General features: G+C 43.6%; 2 protein-coding genes across 2 annotated transcripts; one reads left to right on the forward strand and one right to left on the reverse strand.

Annotated features, from left to right (window-relative positions):
* Positions 1-313: 313 nt before the first annotated feature.
* LOC120061557 (semaphorin-3F-like) lies at positions 314-12,170 on the forward strand. Its single transcript, XM_039011471.1, has 17 exons — positions 314-425; positions 5,886-6,046; positions 6,390-6,452; positions 6,601-6,720; positions 6,923-7,016; positions 7,148-7,267; positions 7,464-7,609; positions 7,839-7,953; positions 8,083-8,152; positions 8,359-8,503; positions 8,657-8,879; positions 9,000-9,088; positions 9,216-9,257; positions 9,347-9,504; positions 9,697-9,764; positions 9,931-10,058; positions 10,767-12,170. Exons 1-17 carry the CDS (start codon positions 314-316, stop codon positions 11,235-11,237), a joined length of 2,325 nt encoding a protein of 774 aa, XP_038867399.1. The 3' UTR covers positions 11,238-12,170.
* LOC120061160 (wiskott-Aldrich syndrome protein homolog) lies at positions 11,417-19,390 on the reverse strand. The gene is made up of 10 exons (XM_039010742.1): positions 19,050-19,390; positions 16,986-17,126; positions 16,238-16,324; positions 16,003-16,096; positions 14,236-14,271; positions 13,814-14,009; positions 13,420-13,595; positions 12,823-13,289; positions 12,607-12,715; positions 11,417-12,453 (listed from the first exon to the last, which is right to left on the reverse strand). Exons 1-10 carry the CDS (start codon positions 19,155-19,157, stop codon positions 12,395-12,397), a joined length of 1,473 nt encoding a protein of 490 aa, XP_038866670.1. The 5' UTR covers positions 19,158-19,390; the 3' UTR covers positions 11,417-12,394.
* Between the last annotated feature and the right edge of the window lie 109 nt (positions 19,391-19,499).

The following is a 19,499-nucleotide window of genomic DNA, read 5'->3' on the forward strand; positions in this document are numbered from 1 at the left end:
GATACTACATAATGAATGCTTACATAAAAGTAAAACAGTTACCTGACAACACCCCTAAACTGTCAGAAATGGTTTTCACATTATTTTCAGAGCAAAAATTTTGTATTTCCTGCATGAGGCAAGAAATTCACTGTTACTGTGTGTCTCAGTACGACTGTCTAGCACAAACAGGTCTATGAATTCTGTCTCCCATGCCCTCACTCAGGCACACACAATCTCACATCACACAGTGGTTTCTTTCTCTCTGTCTCCCTCTCTCACACACACACACAAACGTGACAATGAATTATTATCTTTCAGACCTGTTTCTACTATGGATAGTGCCAAGACAGCGACTCGAGCCCTACTCCTCCTGTTGAGTTTCTGTATTTGCAGTACCTCAGGCCTCCAACAGTCTGCTCCAAGGATACGCCTGTCTTTCAAAGGTGAGTCACTTGACCAGAACAAAGGTCACTCAGACACTGCTCATATGTCAGCTGGCATGGCTTCCAGGATAGCTTGGTTCAGATGTTTTCTATTTTGGCTTTTGTTGTTCTTAGCGAACCTTTCAGCGATCTCAGAAAGTCTTGTGGTTTACATGCACACAATCACGTGCAGGCACGCACACATGCACATACACACACGCAAGCACACAAATACACACACATATGTTTCCTCTTTTATACATATGTAAAAAGCTTATATCCTGCCTACTGGCAAAAAGTTAATGAGAGAAAACAAAAGGTGGATGTTGCCATTGAGTGGGGGGTGGAAGTTGTGGTCTCTAGTGCCCTTCATAACAGTTGAGCCCACACCCTAAGCCCTCATTAACATAGTACAACATTTGTATTTGATTTATGTTAATGATTCAATGACAACATTTAACTACAGAGATGAGAAAGATTCTCCAAAATCAATTATTCGATCTGCTTATTCAAATAACAGCTGGGTCTTAAGGAATTGTTACCATACATTTCCATGAATTGTTTACGAGGTTTAGTGTTAGATTTGTGACATTAAATAATTAAGTAATCTTCAGTAAGAAACTGCTAGCCTTTGGCTGCTAACAGCTGAGAACTGCTGGCTAACTGGCTACCACAAAAACAGTCAACAACTTCGGGAGTACAGACCCACAGAAATAGTCTGGCGATCAGTGGCGAAAGTAATAACTGCCGAAAATGCACAGTCAAGGAGGAGAATAATTATTCTGTAAAGAAAAATATATATATTTGAAATAGAGTGATACTAAGACAAAATAAACTTGACATAGTGTGTAAATGATAACACATTAGTGCAGGAAATTGAGACATTGATTAAAATGCTGGAAGTGAATGCTGGAATTTTTCTTTTTTGCAAAAGCTGTGTGCATTAATTAAGGAAATAGAAGCCTGGCTCAAGTAGAAGCCTGTCTCTAATAAGCTCCTGTTGTGTTTAGGGATTTAAGCAAATAAACCCTCGGGTATTCATTGAAATTACGGTAGTTTACGGTAGTTCAAGTACATATAAGCTTAGTTGGTTGCAATGTGATGTGGTAGAGTTTGTCACAGAAGTTAAGCCCACACACCAGTGTTTGCATAATGGTTGCTAATAGTAAGGGTAAGCCTGAACTGGTGGTGAACTAACCAAATGGTATTATATTAGATTGCTGGCATATTGGATTGTATCGGATTGCTGTGGATGATATTACATTTATTGTTTGCTTGCTGTAACTGTCTCTCACCCTCTTCCATCATTCACAGAGTGGTGTTGATTTCACAATGAATGCAACCAATGTGTAAAAATCTCACTAATATATTTTGTCAGTCAAATCCGTGTAAAGATCTCACTGATATCATTTGTCAGTCATATCCACCCACTCACCCCTAAAACCCAATCATCTCCACTTCATTTCCAAGAATAGGTGGAAAATCGGGATTTGCTCCCCTGCTCTGTGTTTTCTGACATTCCAAAGATTGATTGTTCATTGTTTGCGACAGGGACTCTCTTTGTTCCATAAGGCGCCTGTGGAGGAGGGTTTTTGGGGAGGGACGGGGGAGGGGTGCATGTGACTCCCTCCCATGGACGTGATTTAGAGACTGGGACTGGGACTGGGTGAGTGGGGCAGGAGGAGAGGAGGACCACTGAAAAGATGCCGGATCAAGATTGTAAATGATATGATCTATGATCAAGGCCCTTCGTGTTTCCTGGTTGATGGGAACTGTGTCTGAGGAAGGGACAAAAAAAAGTTTCCAGTGACCTAGGACAGGGGTGTCAAACTCATTCCATGGAGGTCCTAGTGTCTGCTGGATCTTGTTTTTTCTTTTTAATTAAGACCTAGACAACCAGGTGAAGGTTGTTCCATACTAATCAGTGACCTTCATTTATCAATTAAGTACAAGGGAGGAGGGAAACCCCGCACACACTCGGACCTGAGTTTGACATGTGTGACCTAGAATGGCAGGTAGAAATAGAGCCAGAGAAATATGGATTTTAGGTTGTCTTCTGCATTATGGAGGCAATGGTTTAAAGCCTCACTTGGACTTATTTTACACTTTAAAAGGGTCAGATCGGGGACATTTGTCTCAGGTCTTTCATGTCTGGACCTGGTTAACCTGAATCAAATGAGGTGTGAAGATACATGAAGTGTTTTTTTTATCAGATAGTGCCAACACATTGTTATGGCGATGAGGATGGGCGCGGCCATGCACTGTGTCGGGACCTGGGGGTGTGTGTTGGCATGTTGCTAGTTTTAGCCTGTGCTGTCCACTTTGCCCCAGTGGACGGAGCAGATGGACGTTTGCCAGAGAGGCTTGTTATCCTGTGTTTACCTTGGAGGAACAGAACCGGACCTTGCCCCACCTTTTAAGAACCATCCCGTGTCAGCCAGGAGCAGATCCGATTGCGCAGCAGCTTATTTTAGCGGCACATTGACTGCATCCTGTTAACCATATTCAGACAAACAGTCACCTCAAAGGAAGACGGCAGAGCACTTTGATGTAAACACAGATGTCCTTACTCTGGCCAGGCTAAAACAGTACGTGCATATGCTGATGTTTGTTCACAAACCTTTGTCAAATGCCATGGGACATTCATCATAAGTCCCACATGGACAAACTGAGGGATTTTGTATAGATTACACATGTTTCTACGGTACTTAGTAAATACATCATAGCACATACACGTTTAAAAGCTATTGTACATACAGTGGCAAGAAAAAGTATGTGAACCCTTTGGAAATACCTGGATTTCTGCATAAATTGGTCATAAAATTTGATCTGATCTTCATGTAGGTCACAACAATAGACAAACACAGTCTGCTTAAACTAATAACACACAAACATTTATATGTTTTAATGTCTTTATTGAACACACCGTGTAAACATTCACAGTGCAGGGTGGGAAAAGTATGTGAACCCTTGAATTTATTAACTGGTTGACCCTCCTTTGGCAGCAATAACCTCAGCCAAACGTTTTCTGTAGTTGCGGATCAGACTTCAATTGGCGGACAGATAGCCTAACATTCTCCTGCAAAATGTCTTGATAAACTTGGGAATTCATTGTTCCGTAAATGATAGCAAGCTGTCCAGGCCCTGGGGCAGCAAAGCAGCCCCAAACCATGATGCTCCCTCCACAATACTTTACAGTTGGGATGAGGTTTTGATGTTGGTGTGCTGTACCTTTTTTTCTCCACATATTGTGTGTTCCTTCCAAACAACGCAACTGTAGTTTCATCTGTCCACAGAATACTTTGCCAGTAGCGCTGGAACATCCAGGTGCACTTTTGCAAACTTCAGACATGCGGCAATGTTTTTTTGGGATAGCAGTGGCTTCTTCCGTGGTGTCCTCCCATGAACACCATTCTTGTTTAGTGTTTTACGTATCGTAGATTCATCAACAGAGATGTTAGCATGTTCCAGAGATTTCTGTAAGTCTTTAGCTGATACTCTAGGATTCTTCTTAACCTCATTGAGCATTCAGTGCTGAACTTTCTCCATTTATAGACAGCTTCACGACTTATATCTCCCTCACTAACTTTAAGCATCAGCTGTCAGAGCAGCTTACCGATCACTGCACCTGTACACAGCCCATCTGTAAATAGCCCACCCAACTGCCTCATCCCCGTATTGTTATTTATTTTTGCTCTTTTGTACCCCGGTATCTCTACTTGCACATCATCATCTGCACATCTATCACTCCCGTGTTAATGCTAAATTGTAATTATTTCGCCACTATGGCCTATTTATTGCCTTACCTCCCTAATCTTACTACATTTGCACACACTGTATATAGATTTTTCTATTGCGTTATTGACTGTATGTTTGTTTATTCCATGTGTAAGTCTGTGTTGTTGTTTGTGTCGCACTGCTTTGCTTTAGCTTGGCCAGGTCGCAGTTGTAAATGAGAACTTGTTCTCAACTGGCCTACTTGGTTAAATAGAGGTGAATTTTTATTTTTTTGTCTTACCGTTGACTGATGAATATCAAGGCTTTTAGAGATACTTTTGTAACCGTTTCCAGCTTTATGCAAGTTAATCTTAGGTCTTCTGAGATCTCTTTTTTTTTGAGGCATGGTTCAAATAAGGTAATGCTTCTTGTGAATAGCAAACTCAAATTTTGTGAGTGTTTTTTATAGGGCAAGGTAGCTCTAACCAACATATCCAATCTTGTCTCATTGATTAGACTCCAGGTTAGCTGACTCCTGACTCCAATTAACTTTTGGAGAAGTCATTAGCCTAGGGGTTCACATACTTTTTCCAACCTACACTGTGAATGTTTAAATGATGTATTCAATATCGACAAGAAAAATACAATCATTTTGTGTTATTAGTTTAAGCACATATGTTTGTCTATTGTGGTGACAAATTTGATGACCAATTTTATGCAGAAATCCAGGTAATTCCAAAGGGTTCACATACTGTTTCTAGCCACTGTAGATCAGTTTTATTGAACCTTTATTTAACCATTAAGGTCAAGATACTTTATTTTACAAGGGAGACCTGGCCAAGAGGGCAGCTCCAGTAAATATAGTAATTATGATGGCCTGATACGGGGAGATGTGACATCTCTTGTCTCTGAATGAATGGGTGTAAAACTCATTCATGGTGCTTTTCCATTAAGACTTACTCACACACCAGTGTTTTATGTTCATGTGATCTCTAGTGTTATTGTGTTTCCCTCAGGAGTGTGATGATAAAGATTTGTGGCGAGCAGAATCAACAACCTCTGCATCGTTCAAGACTGTTGCTTTGTGAGAAGGTTTTAACGTTCAGTTGGTCATTGTTATGTAAATGCAGGCTGCCTTGGCTCCAAGTCAGAGCAGGTCCGCCAGAGCCATGGCCCAGTGCGACACGGGTGCCGTTCCGCATAGAAGGAAAGAGAAAATTCGGAGCCTTTTGTGTAAATCACTCGGGTGGAAGAGAGAGACGGAACATGCTGGGGAAATGCGCCATCAGAGAGTGGGTCACAGAACAGACCTGGTTTAAAGGGTTTACTTAGAGTTCCTCATACCGTGTGTCCTCAGAGACCTGCATTAGCATCCATAAAGTTGCACAGTACATTCAGTCAATGCCACAAACTCAATCAGAAGCTTGGAACACATGAAATATTGAAATCTTAAAAGCCTCTGGAATACGTCCTGAGAAGTTACATATTTAGTCATTTGCACATTTTCTCTTGGTGTTAGTAGTCTATGTTTTGTAAATGCTGCTGATAGTGAGAAATAAAGCACTTGTAGTTGTTATCAGGGAAACTGCATGGGAAAGATTCAAGGCAATAAACAGAAAGAGCTCATGGCTTCCCCTGCTGAATATTAAGATTGTACCATTCTCATCTGCTACAGAACTTATTTTGCATATGATTTACACTAACGTTGTGTCCCTGTGTGTGTCTATGCATATTTGTGCATCTATGCGTCTCTCTCCTCCGCAGAGTTGTTGGACACCAGAGCAGTCCGTCCCTTCTCCTTCTCCTTCAACACCAGTGACTACCGCATCCTGCTGATGGACCAGGACCAGGGCCGTCTCTACCTGGGCAGCCGGGAGTACCTGGTGGCCCTGGATATGCACAACGTCAACAAGGAGCCCCTCATAGTAAGAACACACATAACCACAACTCCCTCAAAAAGGCCAATGAGACTGGAGGAATCTTTCCTGTGTATGCATAACTTTATCACAGTTTAATGTGGTAGTATTTTTTTTATTTAACCAGGCAAGTCAGTTAAGAACAAATTCTTATTGACAACGACGGTTTACCGGGAAACTGCCTTGTTCAGGGGCAGAACGACAGATTTTTACCTCGTCAGCTCGGGGATTTGATCCAGCAACTTTTCGGTTACTGGACCAACGCTCTAACCACTAGGCTACCTGCCGCCCCATAGTAAAAGACCTCAAGTAAAATGATCCTGTAATGTCTGGTATCATTTGTCTCTGACAGATCCATTGGCCAACCTCTGACAAGAGAAGAGGGGAATGTCGGATGACAGGAAAAGGAGGACAGGTGAGAATGCATTGTCTTTGTAAAAAAGAACCCTGGCCCCTCTACCTTACAGTATTAACTAATGATGTCCCCTTATTTCACAGTTTTGAAAGAGAATTTTCATACACCAACAATTGATAGCATTTCCATGTCTGTGTACACACACCAGGGTGAGTGTGCAAACTTTGTGCGTATGATAGAGCCATGGAACCGCACCCATCTGTACACCTGTGGAACTGGAGCCTACCAACCTATCTGCACCTTTATCAACAGAGGCTGGAAGGCAGAGGTGAGAGGTTCAATATGCCCAAAATCATTATAAAAGACAATTAACTGCAGCATATCTGTGCATCTTCACGACCAGCAGCTCGGATTTCTCAAAACTGTGGTACTCAAAACTAGGGCTCAGATTTGAGCTATTTTTCACTATACCTTTTGCCATTTCAATACATTTGATACTTATATGGCCTTTCTGGTCTCTCTCTTTCCAGGACTATGTGTTCAGGCTAGTTCCTGGATTTACGGAATCAGGGAAGGGCAAATGTTCCTACGACCCTTCCCAGGAGAACATTGCTGCTCTAATCGGTAAGCTTCACCTCACTTGTGCATACACTTAGTAGACTGCCCAAAATTGGGGAAGTCTCCCCTCCCACTTTCACCGTTTCCTAACCTCTCCTCTCCATCTCTTTCTCTTCCTCCTTTCTTCTCATCTGCAGATGGGAATCTGTATGCGGGGGTCCATGTAGACTTCATGGGGACAGACGCAGCCCTCTTTAGGACCATGGGGGGCAGAACAACAGTCAGGACAGAGCAGTATGACTCCAAGTGGCTCAATGGTGAGTTACTACCCTGAAAAAGACTGCCATCTTGTAAGGGTGCATTCCCAAAATGTTGCCATTTTTTTTCATGGTCCTTCAAGCCAGATACGAACCAGCGAGATATGGCTCTAAGAAAACATGGCAAACTGCTGCTAATGCTGCAGGTTTCTCTTTCTTTCATCACTCCGTTCCTCTCTCTCTCCGTCCGTCTCAGAGCCCGTGTTCATTCAGATCCAGCAGATCCCTGACAGCTCCGAGAGGAATGATGATAAACTCTACTTCTTCTTCCGGGAGAAGAGTCTGGATGCAGGGGGAGGGGCCAGCCCCAGTGTGCTGGCCAGAGTGGGACGAGTGTGTCTGGTGAGAAGGCCTTGCTCGGACCTAGCAGGGTGGCCCTGTGAAACGGCGCTATGCCACTGTTCTATAGACTCTTATTAACTCTATTACTTTCATTACGTACATAATTATAGTCTGACTGCAACATTATGGACAACATTGTGAATGGGGGAATTGTTAAGGGTAAAAAAAAAAGTGTCTACGGAAACAGCCTTCCCTTACCTCTTCCATCCTTTACATTCCCTCTTCCCAGAATGATGAGGGGGGTCAGAAGTCCCTGGTGAACAGATGGACCACCTTCCTGAAAGCCCGCCTGGTGTGCTCTGTGATCGGAGAAGATGGGGTGGAGACCTTGTTTGACGAATTGAGTGAGACAGACCTCAGTGAAAGATTTATTGATTTAGATAAAGATTTAGAGATCCTTAGTTGTCTATGGCAGTGAATCCTTCATCAATTCTACAGGAAAATAATTTCTGTCTCTTTCGTCATCCTTTCAGGGGATGTTTTCATCCAGCCCACGCAAGATGAACGCAACCCTGTGGTCTATGCCCTCTTCACAACTGCTGGGTAGGTCATCATTGTATCTGTCTTACATCACCTGTTATACGTAGAAGTTTCCCTTCTCTCTAAAGGCCTGCTTTGTTCTCACTCCTCAATGCTTTTCTACTCTCATCTAGTACCTGTTGGTTTACCTCTCTCTTCTCCCTCCTCCACTTCACTGGTTGATGCTGACTGCATTCCCCCTCCCTTTTTTTACCTTCTTTCTCTCCCAGCTCTGTGTTCAAGGGCTCAGCAGTCTGTGTGTACTCCATGGCTGACATCCGCAACGTCTTCAATGGACCCTTCTCCCACAAACATGGTCATAACTACCAGTGGACAGCCTACACGGGCAAGATTCCCTACCCTCGCCCTGGCACAGTAGGTTCAGACCAGTTACTCACTGCAAACAATCCATATATATACATCCCATCAACTGTCACCTCTTTCCAATAGTGAAACGCATTGCTTACACTCTCTCTGTCTCTCTCTGTCTCTCTCGGTCTCTGTGTTACTCACTATATATAATTCTAGTGTCCAGGAGGAACATTCACCCCGGGCATTCGCACCTCTAAGGACTTCTCAGACGAGGCAGTGAACTTCATGCGAGCCCATCCCCTCATGTACCACCCTGTGTACCCTATCCACCGTCGCCCCCTAGTGGTGAGGACTGGGGTGGACTACCGCTTCACAGCCCTGGTGGTGGACCAGGTGGACGCAGTGGACGCCCGATACGAGGTGCTCTTCCTGGGCACAGGTGAGTGTCTCTCTGTCCCAGGGCAATTGGCTGACTGAAGGACTTCATTGCATGTTGGAATTTCACATTTTGTCTTTTGTCCAAATTCGACATGGTGACATCAGACCTCTCTTGTTCCAGATCGTGGCACTGTCCAAAAGGTCATAGTTTTACCCAAGGACCCGAGCACCATGGAGGAGCTCACCCTGGAGGAAGTGGAGGTTTTCAGGGTGTGCCTATATGATTTCTCTAAATGTTGTTTACATTATAGCAAAAGTCTCTAACCACTGTCCTTGGACATTCGTTCAATGGTTACGCTTTGTTGATCCTTATGTGACACGATGCATTTAATTACAGACACGTGCTGCTGTTAAAACAATGAAGATCTCATCTAAAAGGGTAAGCTGAACTCTCTCTTTCTTCATCGACAGGAAACACTAAAGAGATATTGTTGATGCTGAGCTCTTGTTTTCATTCTGTCACTATAGCAACAGCTGTACGTGTCATCGGAGGCAGGGCTTACCCAGGTATCTCTGCATCGTTGTGGGGTATATGGGAGGGCCTGTTCCGACTGCTGTCTGGCACGGGACCCTTACTGCGCTTGGGACGGGGAGAGCTGCTCCGCTTTCACCCCCGCCACCAAGAGGTCAGGACCACAACACACACCAACACAACACACACCACAACCCCTCATCTGATATTGACAGGGAAGGAGTGTCATAAAGCTTTATTAGTCCTTCACTGTGTCTGTCTGTCTGAATAAATGTGTGAGTGACTGAATTCATTTCTGTGCTTGTGAAATGTGTTGGATGAACTCTGCTCTGTCTCTCTCACTCAGGAGGAGCAGAAGACAGGATGTGAAACATGGGGATCCACTGCGACAGTGCAGAGGCTTCAATGCCAAAGGTTAGACAAAACACTTAAAAAAAAATATTTTAGCAGAATTCAGTGACAAAATCAAATCATGTAATAATTAAAACATTAGCAAATAACTGGCATTTAAGATAATCTCCTTCTTTCTTTCTCTCTCTCTCCCTCTTTCTCTCTCTCTCTTCCTCCTTCCCTCCTTCAGTGGAGAATCGTCCGAGAGAGACAGTCCAGTTTGGTGTGGAGGGGAGCAGTACCTTCCTGGAGTGTCAGCCTCGCTCTCCTCAGGCTACAGTCAAGTGGCTCTATCAGAGAGAAGGAAGGAGGAAAGCGGTAAGGAGGAAAATGCATGCATCTATTTCTGCTCTTTGAAAAGAGACCAGTATTATTAAAATATCAAATTCATACCACATTTATAGGTTACACTTGAGCTGTTGGAGCAGTTTACACAGGGGTTATCCATGTTTGATTGACTAAATAAACATACGTTAATTTTTTATTTAACCTTTATTTAACTAGGCAAGACATTTAAGGACCCATTCTAATTTACAATGACGGCCTACCCTGGCCAAACCCTAACCCGGACGACGCTGGGCCATTTGTGCCCTGCCCTATGGGACTCCCAATCACTGCCAGTTATGATACAGCCTGGAATTGAACCAGGGTCTGTAGTAATGCCTCTAGCACTGGGATGCAGTGCCTTAGACTGCTGCTCCACTCGGGAGTCTTTCTTGTAGATATTAATAGTATTAATGGTCAGCCAATGTTATTTCAGTTCAAAAATATCTATAGAGAAATAGTCAATCACTTTTGAAATACAAATGAGGCAGATGTGGACCTTGTTCTCCCCCTCACTACCATAACACTCTCTCTCCCCCTCACTACCATAACACTCTCTCTCCCCCTCACTACCATAACACTCTCTCCCCCTCACTACCACAACACTCTCTCTCCCCCTCACTACCGTAACTCTCCCCCTCACTACCACAACACTCTCTCTCCCCCTCACTACCATAACTCTCTCTCCCCCTCACCCCTCAGCTCAACCGGGACAGAGAGTATCTGAAGACACCCCATGGGATCCTTCTGAAGTCCCTCAGCCAATCGGATGCTGGGCTCTACCACTGCCTGGCCACAGAGAACAACTTCAAACACACTGTGGCCCGGGTGTCGCTGCGCATTCTGGACCGAGACATCGTGCTGGCCCTCACCTCCCCTGACAACGAGGCCATGACCTCCAACAGCCCTCCCACTGGACGGGGGAGACAACATGACCCCAAGCAGCAGAGGGTCCTTCCAACCCCCCCTTTCACAGACACCCTGTCCCAGCCGGAGATCAGGCTGATCCACCAGTACTGTCAGTCCTACTGGGAGCAGCTGAGGCACAAGCAGCAACAGCCCAAACGCACTTCCAGGAGACACACAGAGAGCCAGGAGCAAGAGCCGGAGGAGCAACAGCCTAAACGCATCAGCAGGAGACACACAGAGAGCCAGGAGACCCAAGGAGGATAGAGGACTGGACTTCCAACACTAGCCAGCTAGGACACTCCTGTGGTAGACTAGAGATCCATGTTTGACACCAAACATGAGTTTCATCTCTCTTTGTACACTGAATGACATGTGATACCAACCCTCACACAAGCCAGTATCTCAGTATAGAAATGTAATATATTGATACGTGTATATATTTTAGGATCATAATAGATCCATGGTTTATTAATGTTTAATGGTTATGATATAAGACAATTGATAAACATTTGCCTTTGCACGCTTTATTCTGTTGGAAATGTGTACATTTTGCTGTTCAATGTTGAGCGATAATGTTTTGGTGTGATGTACATGTATGTGTGTATTTGTCTACTAATACCATATGTGATATTGTAATTGTGGTGACTCTCTTGTTCTCTCTAACACCTTTGTGACCTATGTTTGTTTGAGGACTCATGGCTATACAGTATTCTTTGAATTGTGTGCGTGGACGGTGGTGTATTGAAAGGGAAGTGAGGGATCTTTCAACAAAACAGATAATATCTACATGTAGAAGAATAAGACGGTAAATCCTATGTGTGCATAATCTTTGTATTACATTATAATACTACATTCCAGCAATATCAAATTGTCACTTTTAATGGGAACAGGTATAAAGAAGACTGTGAAGAAGACCTCACCATATTTTCTAATGATATTGAGCAACATACTGTAATGTGTAGTACAGCAACATACTGTAATGTGTAGTACAGCAACATACTATAATGTGTATTACGGCAACATACTGTAATGTGTAGTACAGCAACATACTGTAATGTGTAGTACGGCAACATACTGTAATGTGTTGTACAGCAACATACTGTAATGTGTTGTACAGCAACATACTGTAATGTGTTGTACATACTCAGCATGAGTCCTAAACTGGAAACGTTTGAACGACAAATATAAACATATGTGATCCCATCAATCGTTTCTCTGTCTTACGTTCTGTTGATTTCTCTCACATTTGGGACTTTCACACAATCCTTATCTGTAGCATTCTTCTGATGTAAATCTTCGTGAGTCACCTTCCAGTCAGCAACTGATACAAAAACACCAACACAAATGAGATTAACCGGATCAACCAGACTGTTGAGTCCATGGTTACAGAGTGGAAAATAATACAGGATGGAATGCACTTATCAGTCGTCCCACTCATCGTCATCTTCATCATCATAACCTCCTTCTTCTTCACCTTCATCTGAAACAAAAGAGACTTATGTCTGTTATGCTGGAATTTATTTTTTAGATACATGAGGATGAACCACAATGCATTTGGTTTATTTTACACATTTGTAGATGGAATATAATACATTAATGAATGAATGATAGATTAGGATGAGAAGGTGTTTACCAGAGGAGTGGATGACTTTACTCCTCTTCTGCATGACCATCATCAGAGCTCCTACGATGCCCTCTGAGTCTGTCTCGGTAGGCGGAGGTGACTCAGGACTGTCTGTGACCTGGGACACAAAGGTCAAAGGTCAATGATCATGTAAACTGAAATATATAGACTTCACTCTCATTGACAAAGACAATTTCTGCATTTGAATAACAAAGTTTAGTTTACGTTTTTGAGCTTCCTCCCCAGGCGGATCTGGTCCAGCAGAGCTCCTCTTCCACCTCCTTCACATTCTCCTGTAGATGCAGGAGCAGGTGGTGGGGGACCTTTACAGCGGTGTGGAGGAGGAGTAAAGTCTCCAGAGCTCTGGGCTGGGGGAGGCGGGGGAGGAGGTGGAGGAGGGACAGGCATGGAGCGCTGGTGGCCAGGGGGAGGGGGAGGAGAAGTATAGGACACAGAGGGTGGAGGGGGTGGGAGTCCGCCTCGGCCGCTTGAGGGGGGTGGAGGTGGCAGGGCTCCACGTGATGGAGGGGGATGGGAGGGGGGTGGGCCTCGCCCTGCCTGTCCTGGGGGAGGGGGCAGGGGGCCGGAGCGACCCCCCCGTGGAGGAGGGGGGGCAGGAGAGGAGGAACAGCTGCCTGGTACGGGAGGTAGAGAACCCTGTCTACCAGGCGGAGGGTGAGGAAGCCCAGGATCTATATGCCATGGGATGAAAAAAATGCCAATTTATTGGATTACAAAAAGAGATGGATTTACAGTTAGTTATAAAAAGTGAGGAAGTTGGTAACTCTAGACCAGGAGACAGACTCTCAGAATGACACTTACCAGTGTGCATGGCCTTTTTGACTGCTTCCATGCCGCCTGAGTTCTCGATAACTTGTTGGATGAGTTGGGAGGTCTCCTCATCCTTCAGCTCAGCCTCACTGATCCCGGCACAGGACAGCAGCTTCTTCAGGTCAGGGTCCAGGTTGTTGGGGTCCCAGCCCACATGACTCACGTGTCTGAGGAGGAGAGGAGAGAGAGGGAGAGGAACATACACCTGAGTGAGTACCTTAGAAAGGTATGAGTGGCAAGCTTGGATTCTTTCCTGGTTTGTAAATGAAACAAATTGAGGACAGACAATTTGATGATAGGTGTCATGTAACTACATGTATTGTGATAGCTTATTAAGGCTTTATTTTACCGCCTGCTTATATGTGTGTGCTTAGTATCCACTCACGTAAACCCACTGGGTGCTCCAATGTCTGCTTTGGAGAGTTTACTGCCCTTCTTCTTGTCCTTCTTCTTGTCCTTTTTTCCCTTACTGACAAAGGCAGGAGCAGGCACAGGTGTGACGGAGCGGTAGCGTGAAGCCTGGATGTCTGGGTTCTGAATGTCTATGGTGGCCACAGAGGGAGAAGCGGGACTCCCAGATCCTGGATTACAATTGATGTGTACATGTATGAAACACATTGCATGTTTACATATTGGGTCAGTTAGTACTGGTGCCTGGGGTATAACACGTACAATGGGATAAGGGATACTCACCTTTACCTCTGTCTGTTAGTAAAACACACATATTAAGAAAAGGAAAAGGATTCTTCAGTGATTACTTCAGACACCCACCTCAAAATGTCTGTAGTATTAGTATGTCAGTCTTACCAGTGGAAGGCAGGGGGCGCTGCTTCTTCTCTGAGACTGTGAGAAGGAGAAAATAAGGGAACAGGAAACGAGAGGATGTCAGTTTAGATAATGTCTTCTCATCTCCACCACAACCTTTTCCTTTGAAAAGCCACAGCTAACCTCTATGGAAACACACCTTACAATATTTGTTCTGTTTTCCAGTATCAGAGATATACTACCGTTCAAAAATTTGGGGTCACTTAGAAATGTCCTTGTTTTTGAAAGAAAAGCAAATTTTTTGTCCATTACAATAACATCAAATTGATCAGAAACACAGTGTAGACATTGTTAATGTTGTAAATGACTATTGTAGCTGGAAACGGCAGATTTTTAATGGAATATCTACATAGGCGTACAGAGGCCCATTACCAGCAACCATCACTCCTGTGTTCCAATGGCACGTTGTTAGCTAAAACACCAGTCTCAACGTCAACAGTGAAGAGGCGACTCGGGGATGCTGGCCTTCTAGGCAGAGTTGCAAAGAAAAAGACATATCCCAGACTGGACAATAAAAAGAAAAGATGAAGATGGGCAAAAGAACACAGACACTGGACAGAGGAACTCTGCCTAGAAGGCCAGCATCCGGAGTCGCCTCTTCACTGTTGACGTTGAGACTGGTGTTTTGTGGGTACTATTTAATGAAGCTGCCAGTTGAGGACTTGTGAGGCGTCTGTTTCTCAAACTAGACACTCTAATATACTTGTCCTCTTGCTCAGTTGTGCACCGGGGCATCCCACTCCTCTTTCTATTCTGGTTAGAGCCAGTTTGCGCTGTTCAGTGAAGGGAGTAGTACATAGCGTTGTACGAGATCTTCAGTTTCTTGGCAATTTCTTGCATGGAATAGCCTTAATTTCTCAGAACAAGAATATACTGACGCGTTTCAGAAGAAAGTCTTTGTTTCTGGCCATTTTGAGCCTGTAATCGAACCCACAAATGCTGATGCTCCAAACACTCAACTAGTGTCATGACTTCCGCCGAAGTCGGCCCCTCTCCTTGTTCGGGTGGTGTTCAGCGGTCGACTTCACCGGCTTTCTAGTCACCACCGATCCATGTTTCATTTTCGTTTTGTTTTGTCTGTATTACACACACCTGGTTTCAATTCCCATATCATGTTCCTTATTTAACCCTCTGGCATACCTTTCTGTTCTGTCCGTGATTGTTGGTGTCTTAGTGAATTGTTGTAGGTGTTAGTTTTGTATTTTCCTTGTTGGAATATTGCGTGTTTGTTTTATTGAGTAAACTCAGTTGTTTTACTCTAAACTGTGTCCTGCGCCTGACTCCGCTACATCTCTGCACCCAATCGCTGACAACTAGTCTAAAGAAGGCCAGTTTTATTGCTTCTTTAATCAGAACAACAGTTTTCAGCTGTGCTAACATAATTGCAAAAGGGTTTTCTAATGATCAATTAGCCTTTTAAAATAATAAACTTGGATTAGCTAACACAACGTGCCATTGGAACACAGAAGTGATGGTTGCTGATAATGGGCCTCTGTACGCCTATGTAGATATTCCATTAAAAATCAGCCGTTTCCAGCTACAATAGTCATTTACAACATTAACAATGTCTACACTGTATTTCTGATCAATTTGATGTTATTTTAGTGGACAATTGTTTTTTGCTTTTCTTTTAAAAACAAGGACATTTAAGTAACCCCAAACTTTTGAACAGTAGTGTGTATTATTTCAAACATGACAAACAACGCAACACAATGTTTCTGTCCTGGATCCTACAACAAATGACCTGACCTTGACAGTTTCTCTGGTTTATCTTGTCTTCCACTGTACGTAGGAATGTTTCAGACTCTTGTTCATTCACAAAGTTCAGCCCCACTTGGCAGTCCTGCATTGTATTGGAGTGAACTATGACATATCTTGGCATACATTTGCAGAAGGAGAAATACAAAATGGACAATCACTCAACTTTGGATTTACAATCAAGCCATCATCATGAGTATCCAGGGCATATTCATGTTTTGCTTACATCTGCAGCAAATGCGTGGAAGAAGGGTCGGGGGCTGTGGTAGACCATTTGGTTATAGAGCTCCTGCTCCCAGGTCAGCTGTCCTTTCTGGGGAAAAAACAACTGTTAGCATAACTGTAGCTTAAACTGACAGTGGATAATATTACAACTGATCCTTCAGGCTCTCAGCTCATGGTAAACTCAACAGTGGATAATATTACAACTGATCCTTCAGGCTCTCAGCTCATGGTAAACTCAACAGTGGACAATATTACAACTGATCCTTCAGGCTCTCAGCTCATGGTAAACTCAACAGTGGATAATATTACAACTGATCCTTCAGGCTCTCAGCTCATGGTAAACTCAACAGTGGACAATATTACAACTGATCCTTCAGGCTCTCAGCTCATGGTAAACTCAACAGTGGACAATATTACAACTGATCCTTCAGGCTCTCAGCTCATGGTAAACTCAACAGTGGACAATATTACAACTGATCCTTCAGGCTCTCAGCTCATGGTAAACTCAACAGTGGATAATATTACAACTGATCCTTCAGGCTCTCAGCTCATGGTAAACTCAACAGTGGACAATATTACAACTGATCCTTCAGGCTCTCAGCTCATGGTAAACTCAACAAAGGATCCTTATCTAGACTGGGTTACTATATACACTTTGTGACAACTGCTAATGTAAAAATGGCTTTTTAAAGAAATATGATTGATTGATATTCTCCATCATTATAGCTGACGTTACATATTCCTGTTACCTTGACATCGAAGAAGCGTATGAAGTAGGAGCGACGATGGTTGTCCTTGGTGAAGCAGGCCACCCCAGTGTGCTGCAGGCTCCAGCAGGTGGGACTATGTGGCAGGGCCATATACAGTTGCACCACAGCCGTGGCCAGGGACTACACACATGCATACGCGCACACACACAGACACAGACACAGACACACACACAGACACACACACAGACACACACACACACACACACACACACACACACACACACACACACACACACACACACACACACACACACACACACACACACACACACACACACACACACACACACACACACACACACACACACACACACACACACACACACAGGGTATGGAATTAGTTTATATGTTGGCTCCTGATAAGTGCACATCGGAAAAGTGCAATTCAAATACTGACTATAGATGATTTTACTCTGGACAGGCTGTGCTCAGGTTAAGAGCAAACATTTAGGACAATTGGAAGTCATTGCATTTATCAGGAGTCGACTATACAGAGCCAAGTTACCTGTGATACGAACTTACAATCTGCTGCTTGGTACTCTGTTGTGGTTCGGAAAGTTATTGGGTAGTTGCCAGAGCAAACACCTGCCCCATTAATGTCATCACATTTTCTGTAGTAGGACTTTTTAGATCTTGTGTTTTGCTAGAATTATCAGCTACCACTGCAGGCTTAGGCCTACCTCAGAAACCAGGAAGTTGGAATGTGAAAAAAAAGCATACTGCACATACTCATATGTGACTGAGTTTAACTGCTGCCTCTGATTCTGTTACCAGAGGAAGTGGTTTACACCAGCATTTCCTGTAATTCACTCATGTCTGTTTTAAAGTCATTGCGTAGAGGCTCTTGGTGTACATGCAAAATGTAATTTAATTGTTTGAATTTCTAACAATAGATTACTTTTAAAGTTACCAAATGTCCACGTTACATCAAATGCCATTGCCAATGCACTATATAAACATAGCAGAGCAACAGTACGAATGGTTAATTCAGTCCCTGAAAAAGATAAACAATAAGGATGAGGCTGAAGCACTGGCGACCAGAAGATTGCCCAATCATATCTTACTGTATACAAAGAAGATGTAAAAAACATTTTTTGTCCACAGCCTGAGGAAATTGACACACAGGAAAACTGATAAAAGGTTAGAATTCACAGATATACCATAACCTGTGTTTAGAGTTGATACATATTCTCTCGCTAAGTACTCTCGGCTGGCAAACGCTACCGGTGTGGCCGTGCCTTTAAAGTACCCTCATAACCCCACACCAATCTGCAGTAGCACACCAACCATATAGTTTCCTTTACCAAACACCCAAACACCAAACAAACACTCTCCTACATACCAAACACCCAAACACCAAACAAACACTCTCCTACATACCAAACACCCAAACACCAAACAAACACTCTCCTACATACCAAACACCCAAACACCAAACAAACACTCTCCTACATACCAAACACTCAAAACACCAGTCATATTGTTTCCTACATACTAACCATCCAAACACCAACCATCCAGTTTCCTAGTACCAATCATTCAACCAGATAGCTTCCTACATACCAAACACCAACCATCCAGTTTCCTAGTACCAATCATTCAACCAGATAGATTCCTACATACCAAACACCAACCGTCCAGTTTCCTAGTACCAATCATTCAACCAGATAGCTTCCTACATACCAAACACCAACCGTCCAGTTTCCTAGTACCAATCATTCAACCAGATAGCTTCCTACATACCAAACACCAACCGTCCAGTTTCCTAGTACCAATCATTCAACCAGATAGCTTCCTACATACCAAACACCAACCGTCCAGTTTCCTAGTACCAATCATTCAACCAGATAGCTTCCTACATACCAAACACCAACCGTCCAGTTTCCTAGTACCAATCATTCAACCAGATAGCTTCCTACATACCAAACACCAACCGTCCAGTTTCCTAGTACCAATCATTCAACCAGATAGCTTCCTACATACCAAACACCAACCAAATATACCAATTATCCCCTCCCTCCTTGATTCCCAGGAAGGACTTACAGCACACCTCCTCCCCAGGAGGTCCTCCAGCCTCTCATTCTCCTGTGGGCTCAGCAGAGAGCTGGGACTGTACCCCTGAACTCCTTTACACTTAGATCCCAGACTCATAGTTCCCTCTCAGAATATCCACTTAGTACCAAAGAGGAGCTGATCATTGATGTGCCTGGCTGTCCTCTTCCTCAAACAGGCACGGACTGTAAGTCAATAACAAGTTGAAATGACGCAGGGGGTTTCTCTTCTGCCTTCTACAATGTGTTATATGCACACAAAGACTCAAAGCAGGAAATGGACAATTACAGTCCCCCTTTTATCTAGCCCATGATGATGATCACGGTTGAATGGCGTTGCTTCTATTTCGTGGTCTAACTAAGAAGTCTCTTTTAAGTTTTAGTTAGTCATTGTTTCTTTTCTTAAAATGTCAAACTCTTCTCAGGCACTCAGTTTACTCTA

Source organism: Salvelinus namaycush, chromosome 16, assembly GCF_016432855.1.
Source record: "Salvelinus namaycush isolate Seneca chromosome 16, SaNama_1.0, whole genome shotgun sequence".
Lineage (NCBI taxonomy): Eukaryota > Metazoa > Chordata > Actinopteri > Salmoniformes > Salmonidae > Salvelinus > Salvelinus namaycush.

Bases quoted from the DNA above. Each gene is read 5' to 3' on its own strand.
- LOC120061557 (XM_039011471.1), top strand. From the start codon at position 314: ATGGATAGTGCCAAGACAGCGACTCGAGCCCTACTCCTCCTGTTGAGT. The intron at 8,880-8,999 runs GTGAGTGTCTCT...CTCTTGTTCCAG, and splicing joins GGTGCTCTTCCTGGGCACAG to ATCGTGGCACTGTCCAAAAG. The intron at 9,089-9,215 runs GTGTGCCTATAT...ATTTAATTACAG, and splicing joins AGGAAGTGGAGGTTTTCAGG to ACACGTGCTGCTGTTAAAAC.
- LOC120061160 (XM_039010742.1), bottom strand. From the start codon at position 19,157: ATGAGTCTGGGATCTAAGTGTAAAGGAGTTCAGGGGTACAGTCCCAGC. The intron at 14,010-14,235 runs GTAAGACTGACA...ATTGTAATCCAG, and splicing joins GCGCCCCCTGCCTTCCACTG to GATCTGGGAGTCCCGCTTCT. The intron at 13,290-13,419 runs GTAAGTGTCATT...CATGGCATATAG, and splicing joins CAAAAAGGCCATGCACACTG to ATCCTGGGCTTCCTCACCCT.